We start from the raw sequence: 18,427 nt of genomic DNA, 5'->3' as shown, positions 1-18,427 counted from the left end.
GAGTGACTGGTGCTCAAGGAAAATTTTTGGTGCTGAAGGAAGTGAGAGGGTCACCTACTGCGAGGAGAATCTGGAGAGGATACTAATGTGGGTCTGGGAATTAGCCCAAAGCTCTAACTTCAAGACTTGGGCTCAAACCCCGGCTCCTCCCAGCTGACCTTTCAGATAATGACAATAAAGACAACTGGCACATAGACTTAGAGGATGAATTCTGGATGTGAATTGCCCCGAGGAAGCTTGTCAGGAAATGAGGGAACCAGTTAATTTGGAGTCAGAGTCCTCTTCAGCAGGCACATGCTGTGTGTCCCAAGGTGCATGAGGCCACTGAGGACTCAGCAGGCTCCTGTATCTGGGAAGCTTCCGTTTTAATGGGGGAGATGCAGGTCTACCTTCTGTCCAGATGCCAGTGGAGGGAGCCTCAGCGGCTGGCTGTGGCTGGTCAGGCCAGCTTGTGAAGGGCCCCGGGGCCTTCCCCATCTTTGTGTCAGGCGGGCAGCCATGACTGCAAGAGGGGAATTCTGGAGAGATGGTTTCTGCCTGGGGGACACATATCCACTTTTGGCCCCCTTGCGTTGTGTTTTCCTGGCCCATTGTGAGTGCCGCAGTGAGGGCACCGGAGGCCAGCTGGGCAGCAGGAGCGGCTGTTCCTTATGGAGCTGCCACTGGCAGTGCCACCACCCTGCAGAGCTGTGGGCAAGATCCAAGTCATTAAGTGGATTGGGCTGTGAAGCCCTGTGGCCATCAGCTTAGACCTCCTTGCTGAGAGCCCCTGGCGGTTCCCATGGCCAGCTCGGGTCCCTGCCTATGTCCCCTCTGCCTGAGATGCCTGACGAGGGAGGGGATGTGACATAGAAGTTTCTGCATATGGGGAGCTAATTACTCTTTTTTTGAAATCTACATTTACCACCAATCGCAACTTTCATGGTGCTGGGACTACCATGGCAACTAAAAGCATATCTGAAAATAAAATGTCACTTTCTTTCTTTTTTTTTTTTTTTTTGCATTTCTACTGTACCGACACAGGAAACTTGTTTCTCCTGTTTAACTTAACAAGATAACTAAAGAAGACTTCAATGTGTGCAGCATGTGTGGGGACGTGGGTGCTATGGTGTGTGAGCATGAGTCATGGGGTGTGTAAATGAGCGTGTCTGGGCACGTGCTGGTGGGGACAGCTTGTGCAGCTGTGTGCAGCTGTGTGGGAGCCATATGGGCAGGGGGGGTGGGTGTTCCTGTGCACATGTCTGAGGAGGGGGCTGAGATCACACGACAGCTGTGAATGTTTCAGGACTGATCTGAGAGCTTGTATGTGAAGACCAGCGCTGTTATTTGTGTGTGTGTGATGATCAGTGATGCGTGTCCGTGCCTGAAGGCCAGAGCTGGTGTGTGTGTATGTGTGTACATCTGAGGGTGAGTCGCGTTGCATGGATATGTTGCGTGGTGAGATATGGCTTCTGGATGTGAGAAGCTTCCTCTTTGCAGGGTGTTCCTGTGGCCCCAGCTCTGGGAAAGTCCCAGCCCAATCACAGGAGAGAGAGCCCTTCCTTTGGGGAAGGGACTAACTCCAGCCCAGAACCCTCAGGGAACCAGAGACCTTGCAGGTCAGGGGCACCCAAACACCAGTTGGCCCAGCCCCAAGCTAGGCTGTGGAGGGGTATCTGGTCCTGGGGGAAGTTACAAAGCACCCAGTTAGTTTCTGTGCCAGTCACAAATTCATTAATTCCAGCAGCTGGTATGTGTTCTGTCAGGGCTGTGGGCGGGGCCTGCCTCCTCCGACCTGGGCGAGGCTGATACTCAGCAGGTACCAGGTGTCCAGATTTACAGCAATAACAACATCCACACACAGCTCTCCAAGGCTTCACACTTGCTGCAGTCATTGTCTGAACCTCATCTGCTATAGGCTGACCACTTCCCAGGCATGGACATGCACATCTCACCAGAACCAAGGCTGTAGACTGCAGGAGGCCAGGAGGACTCTTCCCAGGAGGCAGAGTAGGGGGTTAAGCTGATAGAAATGAAAGTTAGAGATTCATCTGTCTGCTTCCGGGAAATGCCACCTGCCATGTGCAGACATCCTCAGCTTTCTCAGATGAGGAGGACTTGATCCATGGTGACCAGAGCTTTCAATTGTTTCATCACCAAGGTTCTTCCCATTATACTCCCTGAACTTCCCATCTCTGGAGAGTCTTTGTTTATTGTTATTATTAAACTTTAATATAGAACCAAAAAAAAGCTAACATTGATTAAATGTTGGTTCAATAAATGTTTATTGAGCATCGATTATGCCAATATTGTTCCTGCCCCTGAACCCAAATGCCACAGAGGGTGCATCTGAATTACTCTCTGAAGTTTTCCTCAAGGCGGGTGTTGGGGGGAAGGGACAGAGATTGTGGGCAAACAACAGCAGAAGTAGGCAGAGATGAGGGGTGCTTTAACTCAGCCAAGAAAGAGGGCCAGGTCAGGGATGGCTTTTCAGAAGAGGTACTACCTGAGCTCCATTGTAGGAGAGTAGGAGGCAGCCCAGTGGCAGGGGGAGAGAAATGGAAGTCACCACTTGGTGACATCAAGCAGGACTTAGAGATCCTCTCTGCATGGACCACAAGTCTGGGCTGGGCTGTTCTTGAATGTCTCCTACTTTAAGGAAGTTAGGACGACATTGCCTGGGATTGCAATGGCTTCACAAGCTCAGGAGGGTTGGCAAGAGTCCTCTCCATAAGATGGCAATTTCCATCTCGGCACCCCACTTTGTTTCTGTCACTCTCCTAATGTCAATGGCAAAGAAACAAACGATGCTGGCCAGGCGCTGGGCTTTCTTGCAAGTTGCAATCAAGTTGGCTGCTGTAGCTTTCCCCACGTTGCTTACGCTCCGCCAAGCCCCTGGGAGTGCGAATGGAAAATTACCTGTAAATATTAAGGTTGGTTCCAAAGCCACATGATTGGTTTGTTGTGCAATACCCTCTGGTGACATTGAGGCCTTATTAATAACTAAACATCTGTCACAACTGTAATTATATTTCTTTTGCTAGGATTGTGTTTCTACCATTGTCCTGTGTAAACACAGAAGGGAGGGTGTGAATTATTTAGGCGACTGACTTTGAGAAAATAATCCCCCAGCACTGTGCAGGCAGTAAGTTTCTGTCAACTCCTTGCAGAGTCTCATTGTCTTCGCTGACGTTCCTTTGATGTGCTCCCAAATCTCTCTGACATCATCGCCCTGGACCCCTGATGCGGCTGCCTGAGCAACCCGGAGAGGGGAAGCCTGAGAATGAGGAAAAGGGGCCCCGAGGAGCCCCTGGCGGGGGAGAGGAGCCACGGAGGAGCCAGGCCCCCGCCTTCCCCACCTGGCAAGTCTTCTCCCCTCAAACCCCAGGACCTAGATTGCTTTGCAGCCCTCAGGTAGGAGGTGGCGCAGGGTCTGGGAGCTTCTGCTGCCGAGTGTCCATGGTGGAGAGAAAATCTGTGGAAATACACCTGGGAAGGGTTCCCAGGGATGAGCCATCCGGGCTTGGTAAGGGATGTTATCCTATTTCTTGAGTCTGCCAGGTTTCCGTTGATTTTGCACTTGAGATGTGTGGACAGGAGGAGGGGATGGGTTTGCAAACTGACTCTATCAGGACTGATTGGTGGGGAGGGGGTGCTGGCTGCTGGAAATAATGACAGCTATAACGCACAGAGTGGACTTAGAGCAGCATGGAAATGGGAACTGTGCATAGCTAATTTTAATTAATCCTCAAAAAACCCCATAAGGGCATTATCAATCTCACTGGTACAGGAGAAAAGTGAGACAAACAGGAACAACTTGGCCAGATCACACGGTCAAAGACATGCAGGATTCCTGCCCAAGTCTCTCTGAATCCAAAACTCACTTTCTTAACCGCTGGGCTACCCTGCCTCTGCCGGCTGAGGGATGAGGAGGTCAGGGCAGGGTGAGGGGTTTCAGACGCTCCTGCGCCACAGGCTTCTCTGGGTTTTGATTTTACTTTTTTCCTTTTCTTTGGAGACACTCATGGCTGTAAAAACTCAAAAGGAATTTCATCTCCGGGTGGCTTGGTATAGAAAGAACTTTTGATCTGTGTGATGCTGGCCTCCAGCAATTGATCTGTGCTGAGTTCTGCGAATGGATATGTTCTGAAATTGTACCCCCAAAGCTGCTCAGAACGGGATCTCCAGCCCTCTCTGCTGCCAGTTCCTGGTAGCAGCTGACAGTGTTCATGTTGGGGACAATGAGTTTAGAGTTAGGCTTATGGGAGACAAAAGGAAGAGGGAGTGTTTTTTGGTGGCTATAGCTCCTAAGTTTCAGCGATTTCTACCACACTTGGAGAAGTCAGACTGCAGAGGATTCTACAAGACTCTATCCAGAACCTTCTCCAACACAACTTAATATTTGGGAAGCCAAGGGTGGGAGCTGAGGAGACCGCTGGCCAAGGGTGCCCTGACCTGCAGGGTGAGCTCTTCTCACCAACTCTGAGGAAAGGTCTAGAAAAAGTCAACATGGAACTGGGAATGGCATATGTTGAATGGCAGGCTCATTGTGAGGTTCTGCTCAGCAAGGCTGGCCTGGGGTCAAGGGATGTCCTGGGAACGTATCCCCAGCACAAATCATCCCTGCTAGGAGAGGATCCCTGCAGCAGGCATGGTCCAGTCCAAGAGGGAAATTCCTGGTTGGGTTTTCCCCAGCCTGGCAAAAGGATAGGATGCTGGGCACTTCTTTTGGAAAAGGGGGGCATGTTGAGGGAAGGAGGTAAGAACAGAGGCAGAGAAACATTGCTGTAAGTCTATGGAAGCAAATGACCAGCCTGGCTGATGCTACAGAGGAAAGGGGCATTATTCTGCCATTCTAGACATGAAGATATCAGCAACAAAGAAGATCCTCTTTGCTCAGGGTACCCCCACATTAAGAATGTCTCCCCATTTGTTCATGTGTTTTAGGAACTTCACACTTTTTGGCCAGAGCTCTTGGTGGCATGAAAAAGGCAGTTTAGTTTACCTGTCCCTGGGGAACAGGGATGGCTCATTCTCTTCCTCCCAGGGCGTCAACTTCTCCTCTGCGGGTAGACATTAACTCTTCCTGAAGCCCAGGGCTGAAGGATTCTAGGTCTCTCGGCTTGTTCTCACCACACATTTGCACGCACCCCTTCCCCCCACCACTTCAGCTTTTTCCTTCCTTGGGGACAAAACCACATGTTTCTCAAAGGGTTTTTTGTGCAGTGGGCAGAGAGAGACAGCTACAAAGCAGAAGGATGAGTTGGGCCATGGAGGGTGTTCTGTGGTCAAGGTCTCAGCACTGAGGAGTTGGACACAGAGGGGAGAGGGCAGGAACTTGTTCTCACCCAGGGTTCACTGAGGGCTCTCTGAGTGTGTGGCCTCTTGCCCTTTGGTTCTTTGGCTGGGACCCTCCTAGACATAAGGCACAGCCTGTGTATCAGGGTTACCCACGAGCACCAGGAACTCCTCAGACCCAAAGCTCCCTCAAAAAGCTGCTGCCCAAGAGCTGTGGTGGCCCGAGTGTTCATGTGAGGTGTAGGTAGAGTAGGAAAACTTAGAAGTGTCCCATCTTTCCTCCCCAGACCACTTTCACATCACCAGAATCCTTGTGGTTGCAAGTGACGGTACTCCAGCAGGGCTCTTGGAAGTAAAAAGGGAAACATGTCAGGAAGACTTTGGTGGAGATAGGAGGAAGGGGGTCTCATAGACAGAGATGCAGCTGGGCCCTAGGGATGGGTGGAAGGAGGGCTAGAGGGTTGTATAAAACCCAAGAAATCTACATCTCTGGTTTCTATTCCATATGAAAATGATCACTGTCAAATAGCTGCCCAGTTGGCAGCAGGCTCTGTGGGGGAATTAGCATATTTTCAATTCCAAATGGCCCAGGAAATGAGCTCATGGTGACCCACTCCTGATCAAAGCAACAGTGTCCAAGGGAGGAGGGCCAGGTGCATGAACTTGGCTGTTGCCACTATAAATAGGTGGACAGAAGAGGGGAGGAGCAAGGACCAAGAAGTGAGGTGCCTCCTCAGCCCAGTTCCTTGGGTTCCTGGTTTTGTATCCCATTCATCCTTGACGTTAGTTGGCACTCCATTAAGTGTGGGTGAGACTCTTCAGAAGGTGATCCCATGAGACCGAGATCAGTGAACCATCACGGGTGGAGCAAAAGCAGCAGGATGGACAAAGCTGGCTGGTGATGCTGCAGTGAAGCGTGGAGAGCGAGGCCTTATGCAGAGGCCAGGATGGGCGATGCAGGACACCACCCCCCTCCCCACTGCCAGCTTTCCTCTCCATTGTTCTCTCCCCACTTGGCACCCCAAATCACTGCACAGTTTGCCAGACTGTCCAATCCTGTCTTTGGTAAGGTGTGACCAGGCTTTATCTCAATGTAGCTGGGGGACATGGCCTGTCAGGGGACTTCCTTCCCTTCTGCACCTTTTCTCAAAGATGCTCACAAGTGAGCAGAGCTCGGAAGACCTGCCTTGTCTCCAGCCTGTCGTCACAGTGCTGGCTTCTTGGCCTGGAGGCCTAAAAGAAATGCCTTTTTTTGTCTAAACTATGGGCTCTGCAGTTGTTTGGACCAGGCCTGGAGCTGACTGATGGATGATCAGTGGGACCTACATGATGCCATCTAAGAGAAAGTGTTCTGGAGCTAGAGCGACACCCAGGTAGCCGCAACAAGCCGCCACTGAGTAAACAATCGACGGCTGTGGCGCGGCTCCAGCCCAGTCCAAAGGAAGCTTTTCTCATATGGGGAGAAATGGATGTGCACTATTGATATTTGATCTAAAAATAACCAATGTTCCAAACAAAGTGTTTTTTAGTATTTTGAAATGAAAACGTGTAGACAAAGCAAGGGTTTAGAATGCATGACTCATTAAATTGCTGACTCTGAAAGCAATGGAAATTCAAAGGGAATTTTTCTCTCTCTGTCTCCCTCCCACCTCTGCTCTGAATAGCTCATAAAAAGAGTCTCCACATAAACTCCCCCGTGACTGAAGGTCCTGTACAGCAAGAGGCTAAGGAAACTCAACCTTTATTGTCTGGGCACTGAGCAGGTCTCCCTCCCTTGCCTGCCCATTCGTACCTCTCCTCCTCCTCGGACCTCTCATACCTGTGCCTAACAGGTGTCCGGGACTTCCATGGCCCCACTCTGGCCCTTGCTCCTTCCTCCCTGAGATGCTCAGCTCTGCTGGACCTCAGCAGTCCTGAATTCTTCAGCCCTGCCAAGACATTTCACTACTGAGCATTAACTCCAGGGGCCGTGTCCTCGGGGAGCGTGTGCACCACGTGACTGTGGCAGGCCCAGCAGCATGGGGTTCTCCACCAACCCACTGTGTGGTTTGGGTTTCAGTCTTGGCTTGTTTTTTCGCTTGCAAAAACTTTTCTAATAAAAGTCTTTGGGGAATGCCAGTACAAAGAGGACCCACTTTGGCTGGAAAAAGGTGTGTGTGTGTGTGTGTTTGTGTGTGTGTGTGTGTGTGCACGCATGCATGCATGTGCAAGTGCTTTAGAGGATGGGGGCCCTCCAGGAGCTGTGAGTGGAGCAGTGAGAGCTTTCATTTGAAGGGGCTACTGGTAGACCTTCACATCACGGATCCTTACGGTTGTGTAAAACTCTTTGCCCCACTGAGGAGCAAATTCACCTCCTACCTCTCCTTGGGGCCATCAGCTGCTCTCCTTCCATTGCCCGACACTGCTGGAGCACCTTCACAGCTTGTTCAGTCCTGTGTCTGCCCTGAGGTTTGACATCTTACAGGGGAGACAGGTGATCATGGGGTGACCTTGTGTCACCTCAACTTCAACACCAGAACTTTCTTTCCTCTTGACTTTCACTCCTGTGGCCTCAGCCTTGATCTTTTCACACTCCAGAATGTGTGAGAGCTGCCACTGCAATGTTCCTCGGTGGCAGCCCCCGGGGTGGCTGTTTTCCACTGTCTTCCTGCTTCAGGATGTGGAGTGCTGCAAGAGAAAATCCTGCCTGGACGTGAGACATAGACAGATAAGCCAGCTACTTGTCACCTCCACCGCCACCGAGGTCCCAATGTGGGTTGGTGGCTCTGTTAGTGGTCCGCGTTCCATGACTGCTTCACCTGGGATTCAGTTTTCTAAACATGGTGTCACTTCCTCATTCACAAGTAAAAACAAAGACCCCAGGCAGATATGTTTTCACCTCCCTGGCAACTCTCTGTCACCTTTTCTGCATCCACATCCCTTTTTGTTCCTCCCTGCCCATCATAGTCACCAGGGATCCCTACAACAGTCCAATGACCTCCTGCCACATGTGCTGGGACATCTGTCCCCCATCCCACTCTCTTCAGGGACCCCATCCTGCCAATTCTACCCATTCCGTCCTAATCTCCAAACTCTTTTTCTTTCCCTAAGCATAAACATTTGTTCTGATGTCATTCATCTTTTTATTTTTTAATAAAGGTATGTGATTTTCTTCAAACTTCTTGAAAAAATTGCCTTCCTGTGCTCTATTTCTCCACCTTTCATTCCCTTCTCTGCCTTACCTCTGCCCACATCAGTCCGTGCTGGTCAAAGTCTGGACACAGCAAGGCCAGGCAGTGGCTGGTTCAAAATTCAGCTCATCAGAGTTTTTCTGGTGAGTTAAAAAAGAAAATGTTTGCAGGCTCTGCCTACTATATCAGAAGTTTTTCAGGCAGGACTTGGAAATTGGCTCTCTGGGCTCCTTTACCTACAGCCCTGTCAGATTCCCAGAAGCCACAGGTGGGAAGGTCTTGCTGCCGCAATGCTGGCCCAACACACACGCTGCTCACTCCTTCCACCAGCCAAACATTTCCCCTTTCCCTCTGCTTCTTGGTTTCAGTCATCCAACTGGAATTTCAAATGATCTCAGCTAGGAAATTTCATTCCTTCACCCTTCTGGAGATTCTCTGACCCCATCTCTTGGAAATCTTCCTTTCACGTGGGATCTATTCACATCCTTTGTGATTCTTCTCATGTATTACAAATTAGCGATCCTCAGAACATCAGTATAAGTAAATCCTCCTCTAAAGATGCTTTATGGGCAGTAAACTCAAATGATAGTTCATGCCGTATCTGTGTTGGAAAATATCAATGCATGTTAAAACCTTAGAGCTACCTTAGAAAATATCAATGCATGTTAAAACCTTAGAAAAGAAAATGACTTGTCTTTGTTGAACTCAGCTTTTCCAAATGCAATATGAGCCTGAAAACCTGGGTATACACATCAGTGTGTGTGTGTGTGCGCGCACGCACGCACATGCGTATGTACTGATAAAAGCCTAAAAACCACATAGTGTTTTTTTTTCCTTTTTTTTTTTTTATTAAATCATAGCTGTGTACATTGATATGATCATGGGGCATCATACACTCGATTCATAGACCATTTGACACATTTTCATCACAATGGTTAACATAGCCTTCCTGGCATTATCTCAGTTACTGTGCCAAGACATTTACATTCTACATTTACCAAGTTTCGCAAATACCCCTGTAAGATGCACCACAGGTATAATTTTTATTTCCTCTCCTGGGGACATACCTACTTCTCAGATCAATGCAAATAATTGACAACTGACATATTCTGGGCCCAGTGAATGCTACTCTTATTCAGTCAAGTTCCATTAATTGGTGTGCCAGGCTCTGTGCTGGGTGTTGGGGATAAAATGATGAATAATCCCTTTCATGTAGTTTACAGGGTCATGGGGAAGACGGATTAGCTCTCACCATACAGTTTATGTGTATAGGATACGTACAAGCTCTGGGCATGCCTGGGAGCATGGCAAGAACACACACAGACAGGTATACAACACCAGAGCACACTGTTCATTCACATATAAAACAAGGATAGCATGTAAGTGGACCCCCCTGAAGTTGTGTAATCCACTTAGAGTCAATCAGCACATACACATCCACATAGTCACAGTTCATTGTTATTAATATGATCACAGTGCTCGGCCACTTTTTATTTTCACTCAGCAATTTATGACCACCATCGTTTTCTCCTGCACAGCCCTCTATTGATGTCTGTTTAGGCTGCTCTCTGGTTTTGCTCTTGCAAACAGTGCCACAAGCACCCTTGTGGGAGCCACATTTATCCTTATGAACGTGTGCGAACACATCTAAGGATACATTTTCCAGACACGAAACATCTGGGTCAAAAAACGTACATCTTTTGTTTTGCTAGATTTAGCCAAATTGCTCTCCAGAATTATCGTACCAATTCAGGAAGAACTTGAGACTGAAAATCACCGGAGTTGTGTCCCCGAGGCAGTGAGAGGGCATGGGGTCAAGAGAGCAGTCTTTGTGAAGAAAATATTTCTATATGCACAGCCAAAGTGGAAATTCAGGATGCTGCAGGAAATATTGCAAATGATCTTAGCTAAGAAATTTTGATCCCTCTTTTACTCTTCTAGAGATTCTCTGAGCAGTCTCTTGGAAATCCTCCTTTCACTCAGGATCCACTTCCTACGTGATTCTTCTAATAAAACATGCTGAAAGTTGATGATTAACATCCATGACTAATAGTTGATAATTAGCGTCCCTGGGCAGTGTTCCCTCTCTGGTCATAACATCAATGTTATTAATAATAAGTATTTATTTAAAAGTGCTCCATGGTCAGAAAGACCACTAGCCAGTCCCTACGCACCTACCTGATTTCTTTGGAAGAGCTTTGAGCCATCAGGATTTCACAAGCCCGTCCTTCTTGTACCTGTGCGGGAGGCAGTGTGGGGGAGGGTTCAGCCGTGACACAGAGCGTATCTGACATCAGAGGGTAAATGAGGTCCCTGATCATGCAATGTCCATTTTCCCTTGTGACAGGTGATTTAAAACTTTGTACTACTGAAATAAAACTTGATATGTTATTTTGTAGACACAAAGATTAGTTTTTAAGATAAAAAGACTAGACTTCAAAGGTGGTTTCTTGTGTGTCGCAGGGCCATTTTTGGCTCTGCTCCCCCAATTCTCTATCATCAGAAGCCCTTTTATGGGAAGATGTAGAATCATTGAGATAGATTGAATTCATCTGACATGCTCCTAGTTTGTACCAAATTTTAACTTGAGCATTTTGCGCCTGTTGAGGAAGTGGGGCAGAGGGGAGGGACGAGTCACTGGAGTCCACGCCCCAAATAGTCCTGCCGTCAGCAGGAGCCTTGGTGGACAGCATTGGCCCAGGTGTGAGTCCTTCCTACTTGTCACAGAGTCCAAAGGTCACTGGAAAGACACAAGTGGCTCCTCCATCCTGTTCCACCAGGCACTCCTCTCCCAGTCTCTCCCACTGGAGCAAACTCCAGCTCTCCGCCCATGACCATCAAAGGAGCCTTTTCTTACTGGACCTCTTACCTGATCTTAGTCTAGTTACCGGTGCTTTGTAATAAACAATCCCAACTCAGCACAACAACTATCTTGTGCTCACAGAGCCTCTGAGTCAGGAATTTAGTAGTGATGTCTGGTGCCTCGGTTGGAATAACACAGATGCCTGGGGGCTGAATCAATTTGGTCACTTCCAAGTCTGGTGCCTGGATGAAATGGCTGAAGGCCTTGCTCAGCTGGGAGCATGTACATATGGCTTCTCCATGTGGCTTGTGCCTCTGACAGCTTGGCATGTGGGTTCTAAGGAGAGCATCCTAAAGAGAGCATTCACAGATGAGCCTTCCAAGAGAAGCAGATGGAACCTTGTTGGCCTTTTATGACTTAACCTTGTAAGCATTTCATCTGCCACACTCTGGCGATTGAAGCCGTGCAAATCCTCCTAGATTCAGGGGGTGGAGACATAGGCACCATATCTCAATGGGAGATGTGCAAAGAATTGGGGGCCATATTTAAAAACTGCCACTCTTCTTCCTCACTCTGGATCTTTGCTACCTGCTCCTGGCAACACACTTCTTTGAGGATCTTCCAGTTTCCTGCTGTGTGACATGAGAGAGTAGGATTCTGGCGGAAATCAAGACAAGACACCTTTCCAGCATTCTGAGAATCCTGCGGATACCTCTGAACATTTTTATGTTCAAAGAGTGTTTGTCTCTCTGTGTTATCCCAACCCACCCAGGCTTAGCACCATCTCAGCTCTCTGCAGCTTCACCTGGGGCTGACACCTGGACTCTGGGGCCACCATCTTCTTTCAATGTGCAGCAGTCTCTGGAGTTGGGAGGTGTGTGTGGGGGGGTGAGTGAAATTCCCTTTACTTCATCTCCTATCAATTCTCCACAACTCCATTAACATGCAGCAGATGCGTATAAATCAGATTTTACCAAAGGCTTGGGAATAACTAGGGAATTTCAATGTGAGGAAAAATTATGATGTATGAAGAAATCTTCTTAGAGTCAGAAAAAAAATTATTTTAATGGTACTGTTGATGCATGGGTCTCTTTGGCAGTCTGCTGAGGCCTGTGAATTATGTCTTTAAATGCATAAAATAGAACTTGAGGTGACAACAAAAGAAATCAATTACATTTAAATATAGTACCAGAATATTCAGCAAAACAAATATGGGGTATAATAATACATGCACTTCTTTGTTGATGCATTAAATAATAAGATCTGGTGGTGGGCATAATAGCTATCATAATTTTGAAGTGCTATGGTAGTAAGCATAAACAACCCTTTGAAATATTAGAGACAACTATAATATAATAGAATTATTAGTGGCAAGTCACAGGTATTGTTAATTCTTCGGTACTCTGCAGCCTATATTCATAATTGAAGGAGATGCTAGATTTAATTTAGAGGCTAATGAAAATACATGTATATTCTTTCCCCTTAAAATTCATGGGCCCCTTGAATTCCGCCCATAGGCCCCCTGGCTGGTGGGTTTCTTACCATCTTTCCTTGTCTCCGGGCAGCTCTGCTATCTCATTGCTCAGAGCCAATTCTAGTTCCTCCAGCCTTTCCCAGGGCAAAAGACCATCCTCTTTAGGAAACCCAATTCCCTCCTCTAGAACTTTTCTCCCTCCAATGGCCTCTCCTACCTGGACAATCCACAGAACTCAATGCACTCCAGCCGTAGGCCATGGGCATAATATTTTGGCCAATATTAAACTAGTGTAAGTAAATTTTCCCCTTAAATTGATATCTCATTTTAACCTGAGCTCAAGTCAAGAGACATTTTACCCCAGGATAGGACAACAGTTATTTGACCTCTTAGGGGAACATTAGACTTAAAAACCAAGCTTCCTGGGCAGAGAAAACTTGCAAAATTAAAGTCTAACAGGGAAGACTCAGATCTTTGTTTTCTTTTCCTAGTGTAGAGGATGTGCCTCTGACAGCCTTTAAGGATTAATTTTGAGGTTGGAGCCAGAAAGAAGGAGGAGAAGATATAGAACAAGTAAAGGAAACTTCCATCCAAGTAAAGGAAAGATGGTCAGCTATTGGAAGGGGGAAAAACACAATGATAAAGAGATAGGAGAACTGGAAGGATTTCCTGCTTCCATCTCTCTGGCTCGGTCCCCAGGAGGTGTGGGGCCGAGCACCAAGGACAGGGACTCCTGCCTCACCCCTTACTGGAGATCCTGGGAGCCTACCCAGACAGAGCACCTGCCCAGCGCACCGCCTCCCCACCTAGTTCAATGTGTGGGGAGTGGAATGAGGTAGCACTCCCAAGTCTCACTCAGTTGCTGTGTAGCAAAGACATTGAACGAAGATCCAGATACCAAGCTGGCCTCAGAAGAGAGGACGGTGTAGCCGAGCGGGCCAGGCCTAGACAGAGGGCAAGGCAGAAACCCGGGGATCTATAACCACACAAAGGTAAGAGGAAGCCAAGTGGTCAAAGCAGACGCCAGGGCTCCTGACAACACTGCACATGCTAGAAGAAGCTCAAACTCACCAGTTCTGAACTTCAGGTTGGAGGCCAGCAGGATGCCTGTGACCAGATGACCAGACACATTACCCCAGAGACCGGCAGGTATCTGCTGGTATCAGTATGCAGGATGCAGGAGCCATGTCACTCTCCCGCTGTGTGTTGTTAGGTCGTCTTTTAGGGACAGGCCACAGATGGGGAAGACAATATAAGACTACATTTTTTTATAAACTTTATTTTTTTAGAACAGTTTTGGATTTGCAGAAAAATTACAAAGGGACTAGAGAGAGATTCCATATACCTAACATCCAATGTTCTCCATTAGCATTTTTCATAATCCTGGTGTATGTGTTGCAATTAATGAACCAATCTGATACACTATTATCGATTAAGGTTCATATTTTATTCAAATGTCCATTTTTTTTTTTTTTTTTTGCATTCTGCCCTAATCTTTGTGATTCTTGAGAGGATGTCCAGGTGGGACAGGAGGAGAGGAGATGCCATTGGGGGAATGGAGGGCCATGCATTTTATTTTAGTTTTATTTTGCTCCCACCTAACTGTAACCTGGTATGCATCAACTAACCTCTCCCTACCCCAATACCCTACCCAGCCTCTGGCAACAACTATTCTATTATACTTCATACTTCTCTGAGATCAACTATTATTTTTATTTTTGTTTTTGTGTTGTTCTGTTTTGTTCAAGACAGGATCTCACTCTGTGGCCCAGGCTGGAGTGCAGCGGCCTGATCATAGCTCATTGTAGCCTCCGAGTTCTGGGCTCAAGTGATCCTCCTGCCTCAACCTCCTGAAAACCAGGCTCAACATCTTCAGATTCCACTTGAGTATGACCATGAAGGATTTGTCCTTCTGTACTTGGTAACAGTACATTAAATTGTCACGTCTCCTTAGGCTCCTCTTGGCTATGGCAGTTTGTTGGACTTTTTTATTTTTGATGACCTTGACAGTTTTGAGGATTGCAGGGTCGGTATGTTGTAGCATGTCTCTCAGTTGAGATTTGTCTGATGGCTTTTTCATGATTAGACTAGAGTTAGGGGTTTAGGGAAGGAAGATGGTAGAGGTGAAGGAAGATGGTAGAGGATCACATCCTATCGAGGGCACATCCAGTCAACATGACTATCCCCATTGATTTTGACCTTGATCACCTGCCTAAGGGAATATTTGTCAGGTTTCTCTGCCAGAGAGTTACAACTTTATCCTCTCTCCACACTGTATTATTTGGGAGGAAATCACATGCACAGACTACACTGAAGATGGAGGAATCGTGCTCAGCTCCATCACCACAGAGTACCTACACAGATTATCTGGAATTCTTTGGTATGGAATATTTCCTTCCTTCCTTTTTCCTTTCCCTTTTTTAATCATGTGTTTACATAGTATGGACTCATGGTTATTTACACTTTGGGTTATAATCCAAGACAACTTTCTTTATTTTCTTGCTCAAGTTGTTGCATTCCTGACCCTTGGGAGCCCATAGTTCCTGTGTCTTGAGCACTTCCTTACTTTCTAGGATGATAAGATGCCCCCAGTTCTTCTTACATATTTCCTGCCCCAGTTTCCTCCCCTGGTTTCTTTTATTAGAGGATGGCATTAGAAACTAGGATCTGGGCACTAAGTATGCTTGTTGCTACTGGGGTATTGTTACTTCCAGGCTCTTTCCACAGGCAGAGTAAGGAAATAGATGTATGTGTACTAACCTCTGTGTATACACACATCCTAACATATTTCTATATGTAACCATCTGTACCTGTATTGAGCTAACCATGGGTTTGAGCTAACTGATGTCTCCAACTCTAACACCACATGGGATATTCTAGCCTCCTCACCTTCCTTCCTAGAAACTCCCATTCCAGCAGTGAGCAACCTAGCTCCTACCATCCACCATCTATTTACTTAGTTAAGTCCATTATACATGTATACAGGTATAGGATTGTTAACCCATCCACCCATGGGAGACATCTGTATCAACTAAGGTACTTACCTGTGGGTCCTTCGCCATTGGTTTACTGACTTCATTCACTTCCAAAGTGACTTAAATCAGCACTTTTCTCCTACCCTCCTGTTCTTTTCATACCATTTGCAATACGATGGATTTGTCACGGTCTGCATTTCTTCCTGTGGTTCCATTGAGCTCCTACATTATTTTTAAGTTTGCATACATTAAGATCCACTCTTTGTACTTAAGTTCAAGGGGTTTTGACAAATAGATATTGTCATGCATCCTCAGTTACAGGGCCAGATAGAATAGTTTCACTGCTCTGAAAACACCTTGTTCTTCACCTATTTGACCTCCTGCCCCAACTCCTTGCAAGCATTGATCTTTTTATAGCTATAGTTTTGCCTTTGCCAGAATATTCTGGAACCATCAGTATGTAGCCTTTTCAGACTGGCTTTTTTTCACTTCAATACAGTAGAACCTCTGAAAGTTGAACACCCAAGGGACTGTAACAGACTGGTCAACATAAGGAACTAGGCCTACTGTACTGATGCATACACGTGGTGCATGTCTGGTCTATGAAAATTAGGTCAACTTAAGGAGGTGTATATACCTTTACATCTATTTAAATGTATATTCAGTAGAGCCTCCATAGTGGAACACCTGCCTACGCTGCACACCTCCTCAGTGTAGGGAGGTGTTCCACCATGGAGGCTCTACTGTATATACATTTAAGATCCATCCACATCTGTTTGTGTGGCTTGATACCTCATTTCTTTTTATTACTGACTAATATTCCTTCTTATAGATGCACATCGGCTTGCATATTATCTATCCACTTATTGAAGGACATCTTGGTTGCTTTCAGTTTTTGGTGATTAGGAATAAAGCTCCCATAAACATTTGGGAGATTTGTGCAGATTTTTGTGTGGATGTACATTTTCAGATTAGTTGAGTAAATACCTGGGAGCATGACTGCTGGATAGTGTGATAAGATTGTGTTTAATTTTGTAAGAAACTTTCAAACTGTCTCCTAAAGTGGCTGTACCATTTTGCATTCCCACCAACAAGGAAGAGAGTTCCTGTTGCTTCACCTGTTTGCTGGCAACTGATATTATCTTTTCTTCTTTAGCCATTTTAATATGTATATCACGATATCTTGCGGTTTTAATTTGTAATTCCCTATGACAAATGGTGGTGAGCACTTTTTCATAAGGTTACTTACTATCTATTTTTCTCAGATCTTCAGCCCATTTTTTCACCATTGGGTTCTTTGTTATTTAATTGTTGAGTTCTAAGTCTTCTTGTATATTTTGATTGTCTTCTTTGTATACTTTTCTTCTAATCTATGATTTGTCTTTTCATACTCTTAACAGTGTCATTTTTTTTTTTTCAGACACAGTCTCACTAGGTCGCCCTTGGTAGAGTGTCATGGCATCACAGCTCATAGCAACCTCAAACTCTTGGGCTTACGCGATTCTCTTGCCTCAGCCTCCCAGGTAGCTGGGACTACAGGTTCGCCCCACAATGCCCAACTATTTTTTTTGTTGCAGTTGTCATTGTTTAGCAGGGCTGTGTTTGAACCTGCCAGCCTTGGTGTATGTGGCTGGTGCCCTAACCACTGAGCTATGGGCGCCAAGCCTTAACAGTGTCTTTTGTACAGCAGGAAATTTTAATCTTAATAATGTTCAACATATCATTTTTTTCTTTTAATGATCATGCTTTGTGTGTTTTATCTAAAAGCTCATTACCAAACACAAGTTCATCTAAATTTTCTCGCATATTTCCTTTGAGAAGTATTACAGTTTTGCATTTACATTAATTTCTATGTCCTTTTTTTTTTTAGAGCTTGGGTCTTGCTGTGTTGCCCAGGCTGGCAGGCAGTGGCTATTTACAGGTGTGACCATAGCACACTGCAGCCTCAAACTCCCAGTGGGTTCAAGCAATCCTCTTGCCTCATCCCCCTGAGAAGCTGGAACTACAGACATGTGCCATTATACCCCATTTTGTATAAATTTTTATGAAAGGCATAAGTTCTGTGTCTAAGTTCATATTTTTTCTCTTTCTTCCTTGCTTTTTTTAAGTTCATTTTTTAAATGTATGGACATCTGGTTGTTCAAGCACCATTTGTTGAAATCAACATACACTTTTCACTCTCTCTCTGGTCTTCTGATCTTCTGGGAGTAGGTCTTGACATGAACATGCACGCACGCACACACTTGCAAACACTCACTCACCTCCCAAAGACAACTGATAATTCTCAGAGGCAATTTAGTATGATACCATGTAAAGGAAGAAAACTATTTTATTAAAGGCAACATAATCTGTAAAAATGTCCCTAGCCCATAAAGGATAAAGCATTTTGCCTCCTTCTTTCTCCAGATCATACCCAGGAAGGTAATTGTGCACAAGAAATGGGAATAACTATAATAATAATGTGACCACAGGGTTACTATTCTGCACTCCCACCCTTAGCTGCTCTATGGATTAGAGACAAGCTGAAAAATCATTATTTCTTCTCTCTACTAGGCAGGAACCAATTTTTAGATAGGGCTTTTTTCCTTCTCAGTATAAAGAGTCCCCAACTCTTCCCCTTCCCAGAACAACCCCTGGGGGTTAGGATGGGGTCATGTACCTGCAGTTACATAAGGACCATCTGTGCCAGCTCCTGGGGACAGAAGTGAAGAAAGTTTCACATGGGTCC

At 46.1% G+C, this 18,427-nt stretch overlaps 1 protein-coding gene across 1 annotated transcript in view; it reads left to right on the top strand.

Annotated features, from left to right (window-relative positions):
• Positions 1-3,222: 3,222 nt before the first annotated feature.
• Positions 3,223-18,427, top strand: part of CALN1 (calneuron 1) — a 625,091-nt gene continuing 609,886 nt past the window's right edge. The window contains exon 1 of the mRNA XM_053556330.1: positions 3,223-3,345. Coding sequence (XP_053412305.1) covers positions 3,223-3,345 — 123 coding nt within the window. The remainder of the gene's footprint in view (positions 3,346-18,427) is intronic.

Source organism: Nycticebus coucang, chromosome 12 (assembly GCF_027406575.1).
Source record: "Nycticebus coucang isolate mNycCou1 chromosome 12, mNycCou1.pri, whole genome shotgun sequence".
Lineage (NCBI taxonomy): Eukaryota > Metazoa > Chordata > Mammalia > Primates > Lorisidae > Nycticebus > Nycticebus coucang.
Note: the sequence above shows the minus strand (reverse complement) of the source record. Positions and strands in the feature narration are given on the sequence as shown.